At 40.9% G+C, this 21,228-nt stretch overlaps 1 protein-coding gene across 1 annotated transcript in view; it reads left to right on the top strand.

Moving 5' to 3' along the window:
- Positions 1 to 21,228, top strand: part of ptpn13 (protein tyrosine phosphatase non-receptor type 13) — a 260,769-nt gene that overhangs the window by 40,300 nt on the left and 199,241 nt on the right. The window contains exon 3 of the mRNA XM_072253123.1: positions 17,357 to 17,526. Within this exon, the coding sequence (XP_072109224.1) occupies positions 17,357 to 17,526 (170 nt within the window). The remainder of the gene's footprint in view (positions 1 to 17,356; positions 17,527 to 21,228) is intronic.

The following is a 21,228-nucleotide window of genomic DNA, read 5'->3' as shown; positions in this document are numbered from 1 at the left end:
AACCACAAATGTATTTGACAAACTGCAAGGGTCCAAACATCAATCCTTATGGTACACCACTGATTACAGGCTTCCAATCACAAAAGCAACCTTCTATCATCGTCCTCTGCCTCCCGTTACTGAGACAAGTTTGGATTCAATTTGCCAACATGTCTTTGATTCCATAGGTCTATCATTTCTCCAGCTTTACGTAGGAACCATATCAGAAGCCCAAGTGAACACCGACCACATCAATCGTACTGCTCTCATTTAAACAGTTTGTTTTGTTATGTAACCGGCAACAATGAATATCAATCGAGACAGGTTATATAAAAACAACCAAACATTTATTAAACACGGATAAATAATAAAAAAAACAAACGAAAGCCTTAACCAGAAGTTAACCGCTATGCAGCCGTTCAACAAATCGTCACTCGGCACTGGTTCTTAAAGAGTTAAATGCTAAAACAGTTCTTAAAGCAGTAAAGTCAGATACAGTTCTTAAAATGGTAAATTCGAAAGTCCAACAGATTTGTACATTCAATTGGGAGAGACTTCTCTGGAGAAGCATTTCTTCATAGACGCGACTTTCCTGCTGGTTCTGTCCAAAGGATTCACAACGAAGGAAATAAACAGCTTAAAACAACTGACCTTAATTTCTTCTAGAGAGCAAATCCCGCATGAACTACCTTGCTCTTTCGGCAAGAGTTATCTTCGATGTAGGTCGCTACTTCAATGAAGATTCAATGAGGTCGATCCTTTATTAAACTGCCGAACATTCCCGGTTTCTCTTAATCCTTCATATCCTGTACTTAGATAAAGTCTTCACTGTCCAATACTGCTGGAAAAAGGTACATCAACACATCTAGCAAAAATTGCCAGTCCAGCACTATTGTACCTTACAACAGAACGTAACACTCCATTTTAAAAATGAAACTGCATCATAAAATAAATACGCAACAGAAACGGAGACAGACTAACATTCTAGCTGGAAAACTAAACCAAAAACTGAAAACTAACTACGTCATCTGAGGTCTCCCCTTTTATACCCGTGGTGAACAGGTCATCACGTGACCTCACATTGGTGGGAAAATTATATCAGGTGACATCCAAAAGACCAGTACATCATTCTCACAAGATCTCCTTGAGGTATGTAAGTAAAGTTTTACCTTTCAACAAGTCAGTCAATGTAATTAAATTGGATCAGTCCTAGCACAGTCATACTGGCCATCTTTGAAAAATCTCTGCCTTTCTAAGTCTAGATTAATCCTGTCTCAGAATTCTTAAAATAAAAAATACTTTCCTCCTGACATTGGATCTTATTGAACAATGGCGCAGGCACAAGGAAAGAGTGGCCGACTCCTTGTATTTGTTATTATCTTGTAGTTTGGTGAAGTGCACATGATTACTGCGGGTTATGTTGCACTCCACTTTATATCAGTTTCAATGTAGTCATGGACTGTCAGATATTCATACCTTTCTGGGGTCAACTCAAAGTACATTAAATGAAAGCAGTTTAGAAAAATTACTAAGTAGGTAATGCAGGCTCAATTGCTAATGTTCTCCTTGGGAGTATCTGCTTATCTCCTCTCTTGATAATTGTACACTTGATTTGGATCAGAAGGCAGTCATATAACATTAACTCCAAGCTTCTGACAATTAGTGACACTTCTGTACTTTAATACATTGTAAGACAAGTTTTGGCTTGATGATAGCCCCAGTCTGAGAAGAAATTTTGGTAATTTGTAAGGGAAGAGCAAGAGTTTCAGTCATGAAATCTAGCAGTAATGATTTTTCAAAGAACTAGAGAAATTAAACATTTAAGCCAGATATAAATTCCTACAAGTGTTCCACCTGACGTTCAGCTGATTATGGGGCAGGAAAGCAGGCAGAGTGTGGATTGGAAGGAAGATGGGCATTGGGGAACTTTGGGGGAGGGATGAGGTTTGATGGGAAAAGAAGTCTCACACTGAGGCCAAGCCTCGGAACTAGTGGGTGAGAAAATGATAATCTGCCTGTTCTCTGCCTTCTCCACTACCAGAGTGGAAGCCAAATGCAAATTATATATTCATATTTCACTTGGGTTATCTGCCAATTTATATGGCAGTATTAAAAATTTTTAATTTTTGAATGTCAGGTAATTCACTTCCCCTGTGTTCCATTGTTCCTTTCCTACTTCCATCAGCCCATCCAGTGTCAACTCTCCCTTTGTTCACTTTTTCTATTCTTTCCCTCTTCCTCATCTGGTTCCATCTCTGTCTCAATATTAAGCTTCTGTTGACCCCATCCTGAATATCCCGGTCTAGTTCCACCTTTCATCTTCTAGTCTTCCTCTTACTTCCATGTACTGGCTATCTTTCCTCTACGCTTTCAGTTCTGATGTAGAATCTCAAGCTGAAACATTGACTATCCTTTTCCCTCTACAGGTGCTGCTCCACCCAGTTCTAACAGCAAACAATGAAGCTGATGAGTGAGCCGCCTCCTGCCTCCTATCAGCACCATTAAGTTGCTTCAGTGAATGAACTAATCAGTCCTACCTTGCTTCAGTTGCTGGATTTCCTGAATTCTGGGAATTCCAGCAGCAAGTGATGAAAGTCAAATTTCATTTCAATGGGAGAACAGCGCCTCCAAGACATTTTACTTCTTGATCTGCCTCTGGAGAGAAGTGGCTGCTCCCTGACCCATTTCTATTAAAAGAGCAAACGGACGAGTTGTATGTGTGTGTGGGTTCCTATATGTTCAGCTGAGCTTTAATTGAGTGTTTTATTTAGAAAATGCAGTTCCTGTGAGGAACACAGCACAATCTCTAGATCCCTTGCATTGCCTTTATATTTTGAATTAGAATGTTGCAATTAATTTGGTATTCTGAGGAAAAGATTCCAGCATTTTTGGTACAATTATTTATTGGAATATCTTAGTGACCAGAAATACCAAAAGTATTGGAACAGTGTATTTTCAAATACATTGGATTCTAGTTAATTGTGTCTTCAGTTAATCAGGGCAATGGCTTATTTCAGGGCTCCCCAGCCATTTTTGCACTGCAGACCGGTTTATTATTGACAATATTCTTGCAAACCGGCGGACCTGGTGGGGGGGGAGGGGTGGTGGTAGGGTTGCCAACGGACAAGAGTAGCAGTCAAATATGTTGTTTACCCCGAGAAAGACTACAATGACCATGAAGCCTTGCACGGGCACCAGTGCGCATGCGTGTACGTGCCGTTTTTTTTCTACAAATTGTCTTTGGCGATTCTGTCCGGGGGTGGGGTGGGGGGTTAATCACGACTGGAATATAGGTGATAAGTGGCTAATACACTCAATTTCGTTTCTAAAAGGGTTTATCTAACGAATTTAATATTAAACACACAGCGCATATTTTCTTCGCATGAATATAGTGATAAGTCAATTATAAGTCACTTATAAGTTAATAGCATCATAACATCTTAAGTAACGTTTGGATATTAAACACACATCCCGTATGAACATATAAAATCATTGCAACACACCAATGTTGCTGAATCAGTGGGAACCCTGGGCTTGTTTCCCTACAACAAGATGGTACCATCGAGGGGTGACGAGAGACAATGATACTCGAAGGGGGTTCCTTATGTCCAGTCTATTCCGCAATTTAGTTTTCATTGCATTCATTGCAGAGATATGTTGGAAATGGAAGTAACGTTTTCAGTGCTTTCGTGACTATCTCAAGATATATTTAGCCTTGACTTTGATTGGGAATGCTGGCAGAGATGTTATGTCAAACATACTTTTCAGCCTGCTGTCACTTGCAAGCTCGAGGAGTTGATCTCCTTCCTGTGCTGACATGGATGACGCATGGGTAATGACCTCGTGTGCGTTCAACCTCAACAGTGGGTGTGACAGGGAATGAGGAAGGGTGCAGCTGACTCATACCGCCAAATCATATCGTTTCCTCGTAGCCCAGTAGCACATGCTTTGCGGCCCGGTGGTTGGGGACTGCTGGCTTATTTGGCACAACTCTTAAAGAACAGAAACTAATGGAGAAAATTGTCATGATTCGCTTTGTTTATTTGGGACACAATGCCATGTAATTGGGGCAGGAGACTGTTGCTGAACAGGTTCTTACTAGTATCAGTTGTACGCACTTGTGTGCCTGTTGGGATGCTACACCATGCTCAGAGCGAACAGTTTTTAGATAGCGTCAATTGCATGTGTTTGTGTTCAAAAACCTGTGATGATTTTTGTCACTGATAGTTGGAAAGAAATAAGCAGCAAGACAAATCAAAACAGATTTGCTCATGTGGTTTCAAACATTCAGGCTTGGAGATGCCAGAAATGGCCCGGAGTGAAAATGAAACCATTTAACTACTTCAACAAGTTATGAACTATGATAAATTTGAAGTTATCAACAATTATCTTGAATGTTGCAATGAAAATAAAGATTTGGAGGATGCAATCATCTACAGCATTTTATGAAGCCAGTTCATTATCTGTACTAGGTGCCTGTGCTGATTTTGTTCATTGCATACACTGAACAAATTCCTCCAGTAGATATTAGGAACTGATAGTTTTATTTCACACTGTAATAGTGTAACACTGTAGTACTGTTGGTGGCATTATAATTTGTTCTGCATTTCATGTAAGTGATTTGTTACTGTCTTTTTTTCTGTATACCTTTTTAACTATTTCCATGAAACTTCGGCAAATTGGGACGGTCGCTTAACTGGGCCAAAATGTCCTGGTTCTGATGTGTCCCAATTAAACAGAATCCACAGTATGAATGGCAACATAAAAGATAACTGGAGATATTTACGTCCTTGTTCTTTATCTGCTGCCTGTATAAATGGTTCCATTCATGAGAATATGCTCTGTTCCTCAAAAAAATTGTAAATATAACAAGGTGCATTAACTCTGCGGCTTTTATTATATCAAATGCCATGACTGCTTTAGATCATTTAATTATTTGTGATGAAACCAGAACAGCAGGCCAGTATGGGTGAAATGCAAATAACTAGCTCCTGTCCTGTTATGTGGTATCATGTTCTCATTGTTATACTCGATTTTGAAACACTGGTCCTATTTTACTCTTTTCCCCCAAATGCCATTAAACGTTCCTTTTTAAAAAAAAAATGTTTATTTGAATTCCGCTTCTATCATTGGTTACAGTAGGACATGCAAACTAAAACAGTAGTCTTCCAAGTTTTTCACTTGTTCTGTCTGAGATAATTTAAACTTTTCATCAGCTTGTCACTAAGCAGTTAGACTTCTGGTTTCACTCTAAATTCCAGGAGGTGGGGTGAGAAGGTGGAAGTGGGTAGTGTCTGGGGTTAATTTGGGGGGGGTGCGTGGTTAGCATGGAGAGTTGATGATTGGAACTTCAGTTTTCCAGACTCCTGGTATTGGTGAATCACTTTCCAAAATCTGGATTCCACATTTCGGCTGCACTTTAAGTTGTTTACAAGATGTTGCTGATTTCTTTCCCATGTTTGCAGTCCACCATCAATAAAGTTTGAAGCACACCTGGTTCAGACCAGATCCGAATGCGGTGTGAACATCTGATCACGTATGCTGTCGCTTCAAATGTTGTCATTGATTTTATTTTCCAATGGAGATTATGAACTATATACTCAGTTGTATAGTGCAATTCATTTGTGCTTTTGCAACCATTTGTGTGCATTTTGACTGCTGTTCAAAATAATATTTATGTATCTCTCGATGCTTGTTAACAGAGAATCTTGCATTGCATGCTCAAATGTGTAGTCTACATAGTAAGCAGTGGTGATAAATCTTGGGCAATAACCCTACTACACTGGGCTCCATTGAACTACTTAACATGCGGTGAAGGGAGGCGGCCTTACATCTGGGCTTTAAAATGATCTTTGTTTTCTTGAATTGGATTGGATTGATTTGAGGAGAAGAAATGTCCAGATGCTGGAAATCCGAGTAACACACACAACATGCTGGAGGAACTGCAGGCCAGGCAGCATGCGTGCCAAAACGTCGACCGTACTCTCTTTCCATAGATGCTGCCTGGTCTGCTGAGTTCCTCCAGCATTCTGTGTGAATTGAGGAGGAGCTCATTTGTGCTGAGTGTGCTAAACCTTGGAGCTGCCAGGTTCACAATATTTTACACTTGTCATTAAACTGAATATCACCAAATCTTTGAGCAGTAAGCTGCTTTAAAAGTGGTCTCACTGGGCCACAACCAGGAAGATGTGGGAGGGCTCTAAGACAGCTTGCCAAGTGACACAGGCAGAAGGAGGAGGGGGAGAAATGGTCTGGCAGTAACCTTGTTAATAATTTCAAAACAACGTCACTGAGATATATCACACGCTGCAGGCAAGGATCTGTCAGTGTGCTGGTGCTTAGAATGCAGGTGGGATAAAGGTCACAGTGGTCTGAACTACTTGGTCCCTGTTTCATTCCATGCAGTGGCTGGTGACGTACTTCACTATTGCATGGAAACCATGGCATTCATGATGCAACTGAGAGGGGAATTCGTCCTTCTAGAAGAGGACTGCAGGCAGGGAAGTCATGAGAATTTCCTTAGACAGTAGTCTTCCTGTAGCTTGCACATGCATAAAACCCTAGCTGTTCATTAAAAATGTAGTCGCTTTCTGAAAATACAAATGGTTGGTGACCACTGCAAAAAAAAATCTTTATGATTAATGATGTGTACCCAGGAAGGTCCCGTGAATTATTGCAGCCTACTCTCCCTACTGCATAAATGCCGTTTTGCCAGATGAATGGATGAGTTCTGAGAAATTAAAACCATACTATCTGATTCTTCTTTTGAGCACCAGGCGTAACGAATTCCCATGCAATCAAGCCATAGGGCCAATACGAACAGACCTTGTCCTGGCATCGGCTGGGATCCTCAGAAAGACTGTCATTGCACTCCACAATGAATCCTACTTTATGTGTCTTACGAAATCTGCCCATAATGAGGGCAGTGTTCTTGATAAAATTTCACAGGTTACTGTAGAATATTATCAAGAAAGAAGCATAATGAAAATTTTGATAGGGGTGAGTCTTATCCTTATGGTTCAGACCAGGAGCTCCACCAGTGAATATGAGCTCAGACAAAGTTATTCCTTTCTTGCCTTTCTACTGGATTTTTCCAGTTTTCAGATAGGTAGCTTTTGATGCTGCCATTGTGACTTCTAATGATCACGCTCTGCTGGAAGGAGTCCAATCATTTCCCTATGACATTCAGAGGTATTACCATTCTTTGTCCACTGCTAGTGAAATCATGAGCTCACGGCATCGTAAAAATGGCCAAAGCCGGGCATGTAATTGGAATGAGTGCAAGAGTATGTCAGGCTGGGTATCTTTGCAGAGGTCATCTACAAACTGTTTCAGAAATTGAATATTCACCACTAAAAATGGAGTAGCTGAGATACAAAACTATTAAAAATAGTAGTGGATCATGAAAACCTCTTTGTGTCAGCTTCCCAAAAGTTTCAATAAGTTTCTGGCTGTTTCCTACCTGTTCCCCCAAATTTTAATTGCTTAGTAGCCAAAAGCATGCATCAATATCGACGTTAAATGCATTTGAAGCCTGAGCATCAGAAAATATATAACTCCAATCCACCCCCCTGCAAAATAAAGAAATGTATCCCCATTCACAGTCCTAAATGGCTCACCCTTATCAGGCAACTGTGTTGACTAGTTTTAGACAATCAGCTTCTATCCTCATTTCCTCTTGGAGTTTGCATATTTCAATGAGTTTGCTTCTCATTCTTCTGAACGAGTTATTAATAACTCTCCTTACTCAATTGTAGGACCATCTGCTCTTTCCCAGGAATTAGTATGGTGCTGTACTGTTCCCAAGCCAATTAAATACTAATTGAGTATGGGAAATATGGTAGTCGGAATCTTGCAATTTATCCGCTGATCTTTGGGGTTTTGTTCCTGGAGTTGCATTTCCAGTAACATCATCTGGAGTAATACTTTTGTTTAAGAGTGGAAATCAGAAAACCTATCTTCAGCTGTCAGGTGCTTGCTGTTGTCATATTTGGCCTGATATTCTAGCACAAAGTGCTCTCCAAGCTGTGGAACAACTTCCAATCGTAGGTGAACACCATCCCAAAGGATACGGGTATGACTTTATTAACTAGAATGAGTTATACTTGATTGGTGCACAGCACCCTTGAACTTGCACTAATATGGAAAAGAACTACAAGATTGGAAATGTTTAATTTGGTGTGTATACAACCTTCAGAAGTGAGCACCACCAGGACAAACTGGCTGTGGTCTCCTGACGTTGTTACTTTAATGGAAGTTTGCAGGGCAAGTGAAGTTTAATGTTTGTACACTGCAAGAATCATTTTCCAATAGAATACTTTGAAACCAGGGTAATAAACACCTTTGAAGCCTAATGTATTTCCTGCTCCTGATTACATTTAGTAATGTTTCGCAACTTCTCTGTACACCTGTACGTGCAGCTCTCATGAGAAGTTTATTGATAAAATGAAATAACAGGGAAAAAAAGATTCACAATCCCTGTTACTGTGAGATAACACCTGAAGTGTTAAGCAAACTTTATGAAAACACAACAAAGATTAAATTAAAATCTGTTGGGAAACTTTGACGCATTCACCATCAGCCGAGATGCACCACAAGGCTGTGTGCTTAGCCCCCTGTTCTACTCACTTTATATTTATGATTGTGTGGCTAGATACAGCCCAAATTCCATGTTTAAGTTTGCCGACAACACCACCGTTATTAGCAAAATCAATGGTAGTGATGAATCGGTACACAGGAAGGGAGACTGAAAATTTAATTGAATGGTACCACAACAACAACAACCTCTCAACATCAGCACAACCAAAGAGCTGTTTATTGACTACAGAAGGAAGAAGCCAGAGGTCCATGAGCCAGTCCTCATTTGGAGACTAGAAGTGGAGAGGCTCAGTAACTTTAAATTCTTTGGCATCAGTTTATCAGAGAAGCTGTCCTGGGACCAGCATCTAAAGAAGGCTAGAAATCTTCATAGATTTGGTATGTCACCGAAAATTTTGGCAAACTTCCATAGATGCACAGCGGGCAGTATCCTGACCAGTTGCATCATGTCCTGTTATGGAAACACTAGTGCCCAGGAACTGAAACAGCTACAGAAATTGGTGGATATAGCCCAGTCCATCACAGGCAAAGCTCTCCCACTATTGAGTACATTTTATTGGAGTGTAGCCACAAAAAAGCAGCATCCATCATCAAAGACTCCCACCATCCAGGTCATGCCATCTTTTTGCAACTAATATCTGGCAGAAAGTGCAGGAGCCTTGGGTCCCACAACACCAGATCCAGGAACACCTATTCCTCCTACAGCCATCAGACCCCTGAACCAGAGTTTCTAACTCACTCATCACAGCTCAGAGTGATTTCACTACCTACAGACTCATTTTCAATTACTCTTTACAACTCATATTGTCATATTTATTTTTATTTGCAAGATTTGTCGACCTTTGCACATTGGTTGTCAGTTTTTGTCTGTTTATGTAGTTTTTCATAAAAGTTGTATTTTTTCTTACGCTTGCAAGGAAATGAATTGCAAAATAAATGTATAGTGACATACACATAATTTATTTACTTTGAACTTCTGAAGAAAAAATTATGAACGTTTCAGGTCAGTAATGTTTCTTGATAATGCCATGTATCAGATTGTCTTAGGCTGTTGTGGTGCTGCCTAAAATAAGACTTATTTTTGTAAGTAAAGCAGATCAGTTTACATGTTTTTATTAACTTGGTAAATTGTCTGTGATTGTAGAATTTGCTCTGCTCTGCAGTATGTAGAAATCAAAGATTTGCATTGTTGTGTGAATGATTTAGCAATGCAAACAGACCCTTGTATTGTGCATTTAAATTGATAATCTACTTTGTTTGAGTGCCACTCTGCAACTCTAATTGCATCAAGACAGTCTGGACAACTATCTTCACTGCTGCCTCAATGCTGCTTTTGTAGTTGTCTGGCAAGCTACATGCTTTGAGTGGGTGGGGGTAGTTTTCCAGTGATATGGTGCCCCTTTTACCTTGCATTGCTCCTAGTATCATAGTCATTAGCAGTATAGTTTATTTGTAGTCTGGCAAATGCAAACAATAATTTAACCCAGGATTGAAACTTTGGAGAACTTATAATTTTTTTTTATATAGTGCATGTCAGAGAACTGATCTTTTGCAGTGTTTTTATATTTGTTTAGTTGATATCTTTAAACAAATAAGCATGAACTATTCTTACTGATTTTCAGGCCAAGCCGTACTTTCAGACACCTGCATAAAAGGTCATGTATACTTTTGCATTTCGTTGTACTTGAGCAAGATTGCTAATTTTCATAATCAGATTTCACTTTAGAAGAGAACTTGGTTCAGGTGGTGGAAGGAGAGTAAGATGTCCAGCTAGACATTTCCTGAACAAAGTAATGTATAGTTAGCTATTGTGCAATTGTATTGATTGCGTTCACTAGTGAATTAAATGCAAGCCAACATGCATGATGATTTTTCCAGGAGTCATATCATTTGCGCACAGACACTAGATTTCAATTGCAGTCTGGCCAGCCCTCATCTATAAATAGTTAGAGAGGATGAGCTTCCCTGGGGAAAAAAATATTACCCCTGTAATTTTAAACCATAGACGTATTATTATATACAATTTGCGATCTCAATTATATTTTAATATACAGGAGGGGTGCACTGTAGTATAGCAGTTAGTGCATTGCTTTACAGCTCTAGCTGCAAAGTTCATTCTAAATTGTAATGACCAGAGTGTGCAAAAATCTTTTGCTGTGCAACTTTTTGCCCAGTGATAACAACATGTGCGCACTGAAATTTATATGTAGAATTATTCATTTTAACATCTAGTAAAGGGCTTTGAACTTTGATCTCCTCTGGGTTTGATCATTTTCACTCTCATTCATCTGCACTCTCACAAAACATAAGTAGCAGGCCTTCAGTGGGTAAGAAGGATTTTTTTTGCCAAAGCGCTTGCACACCATCCATAAGTGATTTGTTTGCTAAATGATGCTTTTAAAAACTCAAGTTTCCACTTATAAATTCTCGAGCAATTTTTGCAACAGGACAATACACACAACTAGCTCCAGTTTCTGTACTGTACATAAATATTCAGACATCCCACCCTGCAAAAACTCATTTCAGGGAGGTAGCACCACCATTTCAGGGAGGTAGCACCCCCCCCCACCCCCGCCCGTTGACCTCCAAGGGTGTATGTAAGACTTTGTTCAGTGATTTTGTCTAATCTGTAAATCAAGTTGGGTATATGCAGCAAATGTGACATTAAAATATGTACTTATATTACATTTTATTATCATGTTTATTCTATTACAACTTTAAGCAAGTCTACAGGGAGTTTGGCCTCATGACGTAGGACATCAGTAGCGTAGCTCCTTAGCAGCCAGCCAGCTAGTTTAAATAACGTTAGCTATGCTGTAATGACAGCTGTTAAACTCACCTCAACATGTCTTTTACATTTTAACCCACCATGGGCAATAGAAAAGTCACTGTTGCAAACAGTGCAGCGAGCAGCACTGTCATTATTTTTGAGGTTGACTGTAAAGCCCGCCCACAGAGAAAACTGATAGGTCTACTTAGCAGGGGTCCCCAACATTTTTTGCACCGCAGACCGGTTTAATATTGACAATATTCTTGCGGACCGGCCGACCGGGGGGTGGGGGCAGGTGTTAATCATGACCAGAATATAGGTGATAAGTCAATAGTATCATAACATTTTATGTAACGTTTGGATATTAAACACACAGCGCATATTTTCTCCGTATGAACATATAAGATTATTGCAACACACCAATATCGCTGAATCAGTGCGAGCCCTGGGCTTGTTTTCCTGCAACAAGACGGTCCCATTGAGGGGTGATGGGAGACAGCGATACTCGAAGGGGGTTCCTTATGTCCAGTCTATTCCGCAATTTAGTTTTCGTTGCATTCATTGCAGAAAACTCCACTTCGCAGCGATATGATGTTGGAAATGGAGGCAACGTTTTCAGTGCTTCGTGGCTATCTCAGGATATTTAGCCTTGACTTTGATCCAGAATGCCGGCAGAGATGTTATGTCAAACAAACTTTTCAGCTCATTGTCATTTACAAGCTCGAGGAGTTGATCTCCTTCCCGCGCTGACACGGATGATGCGCAGGTAATGACCTCGCGTGCGTTCAAGTTCAACAGTGCGTGACAGGGAATGAGGAAAGGTGCAAATGACTCATATTGTTTCATATCGCCAAATCATATTGTTTCCTCACGGCCTGGTGGTTGAGGACCACTCTTAGCACGAAGGGAGACCAATCACGATGCTCGCTCTCCCTCTCCCTCTCAAAAAAATCTATTTCCGGGATATTGTATATAATTTCTGGGCGTCAGGGAGCCACTATCAATATGCGGGAGATCCCGGCTCTTCCGGGAGAGGTGGAGTGTCTGAATATTTCTCATGGCTGCACATTCCTGATCTCATAAGCTTTCGGTGTAGCTGTTTCTACTGCTTCAAGATTCAGGATTCATTTATTATTAAAGAACGTATAAATTATAGAACCTTGAGATTTGCTTGCTCACAGGTAACCACAAAGCAAGAAAACCAAAACAACCCGATTTTAAAAAAGGAATAAAAATAAAAGACAAACATCCGATTTGCAAGAGAAAGAAAAATAAATAAAAATTATGCAAACATTTCAAGTGAACAACAGCATTCTGAACCAAAATTGAGTCCTCAGACCCGAACCCTGGAGCAGCCTGGAGTAGCCCCAAAGCCTCGCTTATCATTTCATCATATTAGCGGGCATAGGCCACAGCAGCTGGGACAGTCTTCATAGCCTCAGCACCATGGAGATGACCATTGCAGAGAACGAGCGAAATCAGTTCTTGCCCCGACCAACACCTTGTCTTTTCAGTCTATCTGGGCCAGTGTTTAAATTGACCCAACAACGAAACAGCAAGAAGCTCCATGCCCTGGAGAGAGGAGAGAACATCACGGAGAGCTAGCAAAACCAGCTTTCGCCTTCAAACTGGGCCGGCGTTTAAATGATCTAAATAGCGCATTGTGCCTCGCACTAGGATCCAGGCACTATTGCTGTGAAAGGCTCTGGGCCCAGATTTCATTGCCCAGCCCAAAGCCACGCTCAAGCTCTTCAAATCAGCCATTCATTAAAATTTATTCAAATTGGTCTTCATGAAGCCAGTTTGCTTTCAATGAACCAGCAGTTCTATTTTCACTTCACATCCTTTACTTCTTTGGAATTTGACATAGTGAATCAATAATTTCTTCAATAAAAATTGTATAAATAAGCCAGTTCTAAAATCTGCAGACAAATCATTGCAAACTATATGTCAGCACCGTCCGCATCAGAAATCTGAAAATGAATTGTAATTGTGTACAATCATGAAATATCCTTAACATGCCATTGGGGCAGAGGGTGACAACCTTTTGTGCACAGTTTAAATTCCTTTGTGTGCTAGTAGCAAAAGATGCGTGCACGCTCACACCTTAGAGGGAACATTGGCCAGCTGTAAGATCAGGGGTCAATTCCCACCGCTGTCTGTAAGGAATTTGTACATTTTCCCCAGGGTCACGTGGGTTTCCTCGGGGTGTTCAGTCTTCTATGACAACCCAAAGATACCTGGTTAGGGTTCGTGAATTGTTGGCATGCTAGGTTGGTGTTAAGAGCATAGCGACACTTTCGGGTTGCTCAGCACAGTTGTTGCTGATTTGATTTGATGTAAATGCATCAGGTAATGATGGGTTTGAGTACAGAGAGGAAATTAAGAACCTGGTGGCATGGTGCAAAGACAATAACCTATCCCTCAACATCAGCAAGATGAAGGAATTGGTTGTTGACTTCAGAAGGAGTAGTGGACCGCAGGACCCAATTTACATCAGTGGTGCGCAAGTGGAACAGCTTTAAGTTCCTCAGGGTCAATATCACAAATGACCTGGCTTGGTCCAACCAAGCAGAGTCCACTGCCAAGAAGGCCCACCAGCACCTTTACTTCCTGAGAAAACTAAAGAAATTTGGCCTGTCCCCTAAAACCCTCACTAATTTTTATAGATGCACCGTAGAAAGCATTCTTCTAGGGTGTATCACAACCTGGTATGGAAGTTGTCCTGTTCAAGACCAAAAGAAGCTGCAGAAAATCGTGAACACGGCGCAGCACATCACACAAACCAATCTTCCACCCTTGGATCACTTTACACCACACGCTGTCGGAGCAGTGCTGCCAGGATAATCAAGGACACAACCCACCCAGCCAACACACTTTTCGTCCCTCTTCCCTCCAGGAGAAGGTTCAGGAGCTTGAAGACTCGTATGGCCAGATTTGGGTACAACTACTTTCCAACTGTGATAAGACTGCTGAACGGATCCTGACCCGGATCTGGGCCGTACCCTCCAAATATCCAGACCTGCATCTCGGTTTTTTTGCATTACCTTACTTTCCATTTTTCTATTTTCTATTTATGATTTATAATTTAAATTTTTAATATTTACTATCGATTTGTAATCCAGGGAGCGGGAAGCGCAGAATCAAATATTGCTGTGATGATTGTAGTTCTAATATCAATTGTTTGGCGACAATAAAGTATAAAGTATGCTATTCTCACTGTAGGCTTTCATGTACATGTGACAAGTAAAGTTAATCTCATCTTTATTTCTTTGAAATGAGTACTGAGGGTGTGAGGGAAGAGAAGTGGGTGCAGTTACTATTACAAGGGAGAAGGTGCTCAAAATGCTGAAAGACCTAAGGGTACATTAGTCACCCAGCCAGATGAACTGCACTCTGGTGTTCTGAAAGAAGTAGCAAGTAGAGATTGTAGAGGCATTAGTAGTGATCTTTCAAAAAAAATCATTGGACACTGGTATGGTGCCAGAGGACCGGAAAATTACAAATATCACTCCACTCTTTAAGAAAGGAGGAAGGCTGCAGTAAGGAAATTATAGACCAGCTAGCCTGACCTCAGTGGTTGGGAGGATGTTGGAGTCAATTGTTAAGGATGAGGTTATGGAGCACTAGGTGACACAGGACAAGACAGAACAAGTCAGCATGGTTTCCTTAAGGGACAGCCTGGCCTGTGTGTTTTTTATATAGTCCATGGTGGGGGAGTCTAGGACAAGAGGACACAGCCTCAGGATAGAGGGACATCAATTTAAAACAGAGATGCAGAAAAATTCCTTTAGCCAGAGGGTGAAGAATTTGTGGAATTTAGCACCACAGGCTGCTGTGTATTTAAGGCAGAGCTTAATAGGTTCTTAATTAGACATGGCATCAAAGGTTATGGGGAGAAGGCCAGGAAGTGGGGCTGAGGAGGAGAAAAAAGGTTCAGCCATGATTGAATGGCAGAACAGACTCAATGGGCCAAATGGACTAATTCTGCTCCTGTGTCTTATTGTCTTATTTACACTTTGACAGTTTTTCAGACTATTTTGTGGTAGTTCTGATGGCTTGTTTGCCAAAATGGAGTAGATTTTTATTAATTTCTTGGATCCCAGTTAAATGTATTTGCATACGAATGACAAAATATGAACATTATATGCATGGAATAATGAAGTGTAGAAATTAGATTGTGTATGGATAACAAATTAACAATAGTTTTATTTTATTTAAGGAGTTGAGATCTGTAGTAGTTGGGAACAGGGTAGTAATATTATTATTTGCATTTGCTTCAAAATCTTAAGCGTGATTTTTTTCCCGTAAGGGTTTTTAGTGTATATCTACTTAATTATAATGTAAAGTGTATTCAAAATATTCTTAACACAAGCAAGATAAGATGTTCTTATTGTTTTGCTAGTGTTGTGTCTTGTTGTTTATATAACCATCATAATTCACTAAATAAACCAAAAGCCTGTAAGAGGAAAAAAACACACTAATATTTTGAAACAACACACATCAAAGTTGCTGGTGAACGCAGCAGGCCAAGCAGCATCTGTAGGAAGAGGTGCAGTCAACGTTTCAGGCCGAGACCCTTCGTCAGGACTAACTGAAGGAAGAGTGAGTAAGGGATTTGAAAGTTGGAGGGGGAGGGGGAGATCCAAAATGATAGGAGAAGACAGGAGGGGGAGGGATAGAGCCAAGAGCTGGACAGGTGATAGGCAAAAGGGGATACGAGAGGATCATGGGACAGGAGGTCCGGGAAGAAAGACAAGGGTGGGGGGGGGGACCCAGAGGATGGGCAAGACGTATATTCAGAGGGACAGAGGGAGAAAAAGGAGAGTGCGAGAAAGAATGTGTGCATAAAAATGAGTAACAGATGGGGTACGAGGGGGAGGTGGGGCCTTAGCGGAAGTTAGAGAAGTCGGTGTTCATGCCATCAGGTTGGAGGCTACCCAGACGGAATATAAGGTGTTGTTCCTCCAACCTGAGTGTGGCTTCATCTTTACAGTAGAAGAGGCCGTGGATAGACATGTCAGAATGGGAATGGGATGTGGAATTAAAATGTGTGGCCACTGGGAGATCCTGCTTTCTCTGGCAGACAGAGCGTAGATGTTCAGCAAAGCGGTCTCCCAGTCTGCGTCGGGTCTCGCCAATATATAAAAGGCCACATCGGGAGCACCGGACGCAGTATATCGCCCCAGTCGACTCACAGGTGAAGTGTTGCCTCACCTGGAAGGACTGTTTGGGACCCTGAATGGTGGTAAGGGAGGAAGTGTAAGGGCATGTGTAGCACTTGTTCCGCTTACACGGATAAGTGCCAGGAGGGAGATCAGTGGGGAGGGATGAGGGGGACGAATAGACAAGGGAGTTCTGTAGGGAGCGATCCCTGAAGAAAGTATATTGTTTATAACAGTGATATAGCTTATTATCTGTAGAAGGCAAACTAAGCTTAGAACATGTGAGGACAAATCACTAACCACAGCAGGAATTTTTAATGCAGTTCTTAAACTGGCAAATGATGGAATTTAGTGGTCTGAAATGATCATTGCTGGGATCACTATTGTTCACCACATGTATTCTAGATAGATTCTTTCAGAAATAGGATTCAAAAAATACATCAGCATAAAATTGTTTGTTGTGGTTAACACAAAGGAGAACTGACAAAATGCAAGAAGACAAAATTAAGTTTTTAAATAATGTAGAGGAACTGAAGAGATTGCAGATGTACATGAACAAATCTCTTGTGATTTTAAAAAAACACTGGTTAATTTCAAGTGGCCTAAAAACAATTGTATGGTAACATGTCAGATGTCAACTTTGATATTTGAAAGCTGACCATCATAATTCAAATAAGTGTCTGTTGCAGTACAATACATCTCCATCTCTCTGTCTCTCAGGCACAACAATATACAATCTCTGATGTTTTGATCAGATAGCGTACATTAACAAGGGCCTGGGATATCGAGGTGCGAAGGATGAGAATATCTAAGTGACTTTTTTTATGTTTTCATTTCTCCACAGCTGATCCTATGGCTCTAGGTTTTATCATCTCTCCGTGGTCTCTGCTATTGTTACCCTCCGGCAATATTTCTTACACTGATGAAATGGTTTCCAACCAAGATCTGCGAGCATTTACAGCCCCTGAGGTTTTGCAGAATCAGGCTTTGTCTTCTCTGTCTGACGTTGAGAAGGTATGAGACTAATCTATCAGCTGTGTCTTCTGAGGATCCATGTGGATCTTGTCAAAAACCTTGTCAAAAAGCCAAAATGTGAATGTAGTGAAAGCATTACATTTGAATATTTTGTGTGTGTGGCTAAAATCAATGCTTTATGTAATGAGTTGCATATTATATAAAAAAAAGCATTACATGACTAGTTAAGCAAAACTTAACTCTGTACTTAAGCGAACTATTTTAGGCTACACACATCAAAGTTGCTGGTGAACGCAGCAGGCCAGGCAGCATCTCTAGGAAGAGGTACAGTTGACGTTTCGGGCTAAGTCAGGACGAAGGGTCTCGGCCCGAAATGTCAACTGTACCTCTTCCTAGCGATGCTGCCTGGCCTGCTGCGTTCACCAGCAACTTCGATGTGTATTGCTTGAATTTCTAGCATCTGCAGAATTCCTCGTCTTTGTATTTTAGGCTATGTATGTTTAAAATTATTGACCACCCAGTGGTACACTGATTTTAAATAATAGTTGTATCTGCTTCATGAATTAATTCATGTAGCTTTAAAGTTTAAGTAACAGTCGGGGTAGCTTCACCACTGAGAGTGCATTTTGGGAAATAATCGAAAGCTCCAAATTAAAATTGTGCTTCAAAATGTTAGTGATGCATTGATACAATTAGCTGCTGAATTTTGCTTCCCAATTACACTGTAAATTTCTGACTGAGCAGTTCCTTTGGACTCTAAGTAATGGGGAATGGGTAATCAGGAATTCCTGTCTTGAAGTTGAAAAGTTTATCCTAAGTATCCTACTGAATGTATTGGTAGGGCCTAATTTGCATATTTTATCCTAGTTTCTTGTCCAAGACAGCCAGGCTGTCTGGCTACTGGGTGGATTGATCTTTAGGATCAGACTGTAAACAGGGGAACAGAGGTGGAGGCTGGCTTGGGAAATGGTGGAGAAGCTGTAGGGTCAGAATAATGAGAGAGATTTGAGACACATGGCAGATGTCAAAGACCCATGCATGCTACTAAAGGAAAAGGAAGGTCAGAGAGAGAACAGAAAGTTTACCAGGTTTAGCAGTGGGAATTGGAAGAACATAAAACCATAATTAGGCCATTCAGATTAGCTCATGGCTGATTTATTTTCCCTCTCCACTTTATTCTCCTGCTTTCTACCTGTAATCTTTGACACCCTTACTAATTAAGTATGTGTCAAGCTTCGCTTTAAATGTACCCAGTGACTTGGCCTCCAAATTCCGCAAATTCACCACACTGTAGCTAAAGAGTGTTCTGAAAGTATGTCTTTCTATTCTGAGTCTGTGCCCTCTGGTCCTAGACTCTCCCACTACTGGAAACATCCTCTCCACACTCACTCCTAGGCCTTTCCATATTTGTTAAGTTTCAATGAGATTCCACCCCCCCCCCGCCCCTACTCTTCTAAAGTCCAACAAGTACAGGCCTAAAGCCATCAAATGCTGTTCGTACATTAACCCTTTCATTCCTGGGATCATTCTTGTAACCTCTCCTGGACCATCTCCAATGCCAGCACATCCTTTCTTAGATTTGGAGCCCAAAGCTGCTCACAATACTCCAAATGTGGTCTCACCAATGCCTTATAAAGCGTCAGCATTACATCCTTGCTTTCACATTCTAGTTCTCTGGAAATGAATGCTAACATTGCATTCACCTTCCTTCGTTCTGACTGAACCTGCAAGTTAACCTTCAGAGAATCCTGCACAAGGACTCCCACGTCCTATCGCACCTCAGAGTCTGGGTGATTCTGGGAGGAAACTCACAAAAAGCATTTAGCACAGATGTGTACCTAACCGAGTGTTGAAGGCATGTTCTGATCAACAGGCTGGGGTGTTCATGGAGACCTTTAACCTCTTGCTTCTGCTGTCTGAGGTACCCACCTGCTTCAATTATATGGGTCTCTAAGAAAATAGCGGTAACCTCCCTCGATGACTGCCGCCCAGCAGCACTTATATACACAGTGATGAGGTGTTTTGAGAGGTTAATGATGAATCATATCAACTCCTGCTTGAGAAGTGACTTGGATCTGCTCCAATTTGCCTACCAGCGCAGTACATCCACAGCAGATGTCATTTCACTGGCTCTTTTCTCAAGCCTGGAACAAAAGACGACAATGGTGCATATATCAAGATGCTCTTTATCAACTACAGCTCAGCATTCAATACTATTGTCCCCTCAAAACTAATCAATAAGCTTCAAGACATTGGCCTCAATACCCCTTGCGCAATTGGAACCTGGATTGCCAGTCAGTTCAGATTGGCAACAAAATCTCTTCCACAACCTCCACCAGCACAGGTGTGCCACAAGGCTGTGTGCTTAACCCCCGGCTTTACTCACTTTACACATATGAATATGTGGCTAAGCACAGCCCCAGTATCATATTTATGTTTTCTGATGACACCACTGTCGTTGGCTGAATTAAAGATGGCGATGAATCAGCATATAGGAGGGAGATTGAAAACCAGGCTGAGTGGTGTCACAACAACAACAACTTCTCACTCAATGTCAGCAAGACCAGGGAGCTGATTATTGACTTCAGGTGGAGCAAGCTGGAAGACCATGAACCAGTCCATATCAGGGGATCAGAGGTGGAGAGGGTAAGCTACTTTAAATTTCTCAGTGTTATTATTTCAGAGGACCTATCTGAACCCAGCATGTATGTACAATTCTGAAGAAAGCACGGCAGCGCTTCTACTTCCTTAGCGGTTTGCGAAGATTTGGCATGGCACCTAAAACTTTGATGAATTTCTATGGATGTCTGGTGGAGAGTATATTGCCAGGGTGCATCACTGCTGGTATGGAAACACCACTGTACATGAATAGAAAATCCTACAAGAAGTAGAGGATGCAACCCAATCCAACATGGATAAAGCACTCCCCTCCACTGAGCACATCTACACAGAGTGTTAGAATGTAGTCACAGTAAAGCAGCATCTATCATGGGGGACCCCATCGCCCAAGTCATGCTCTCTTCTCGCTGCTGCCATTAGGAAGAAGATGCAGGAGCCTCGGGACTCTCACCACCAGGTTCTGGAATAGTTATTAACCCTCAACCATCAGTCTCTTGAACCAGAGGGGATAACTTCATTCAGCTTCACTTGTCCCATCGCTTAATTGATCTCATTCCTATGGACTCAGTTTCAATTACTTCTTCTCATGTGCTCAATATTTATTGCTTGCTTGCTTATTTATTTATTTATTTATTTATTCATTCATTCATCGTTTCTTTATTTATTTATTTTTATTGTTTCTTTTTTTTTGTATTTACACAGTTTGTTGTCTTTTCCACACTGATTGCAGTCTTTCATTGATTCTATTACAACGATTGGGTTTATGGAGTATGCCCACTTGAAGGTGAATCTCAGGGTTGTGTATGGTGATAAATAATGTACTTTGATAATAAACTTACTTCAAACTTTGAACTTTGAATTAATGTTTTGTGAAGAACAATTCCCCTATAAAACAATAATTTTTGACTTCTAACTATGTTGTTAAAGTAATCTGGTCAAAAAATGGCAATACTTCTAAATGGCAACATAAACAACTGTGGGCCATTTGTTGCAACATTTTTGTTGGAAATCTTGGTGTAATCAGTAAAAAGAATTGTTAAAAGTAATGACTAGCAAGAGCAGAGTATTCTAAATGCTTGAATCTTTCTTTGTACCCAAAAGATATGCTTTATTCCTCAGCTA

Source organism: Mobula birostris, chromosome 3, assembly GCF_030028105.1.
Source record: "Mobula birostris isolate sMobBir1 chromosome 3, sMobBir1.hap1, whole genome shotgun sequence".
Classification (NCBI taxonomy): Eukaryota; Metazoa; Chordata; class Chondrichthyes; order Myliobatiformes; family Myliobatidae; genus Mobula; species Mobula birostris.
This window is presented reverse-complemented; position numbering and strand designations above follow the sequence as displayed.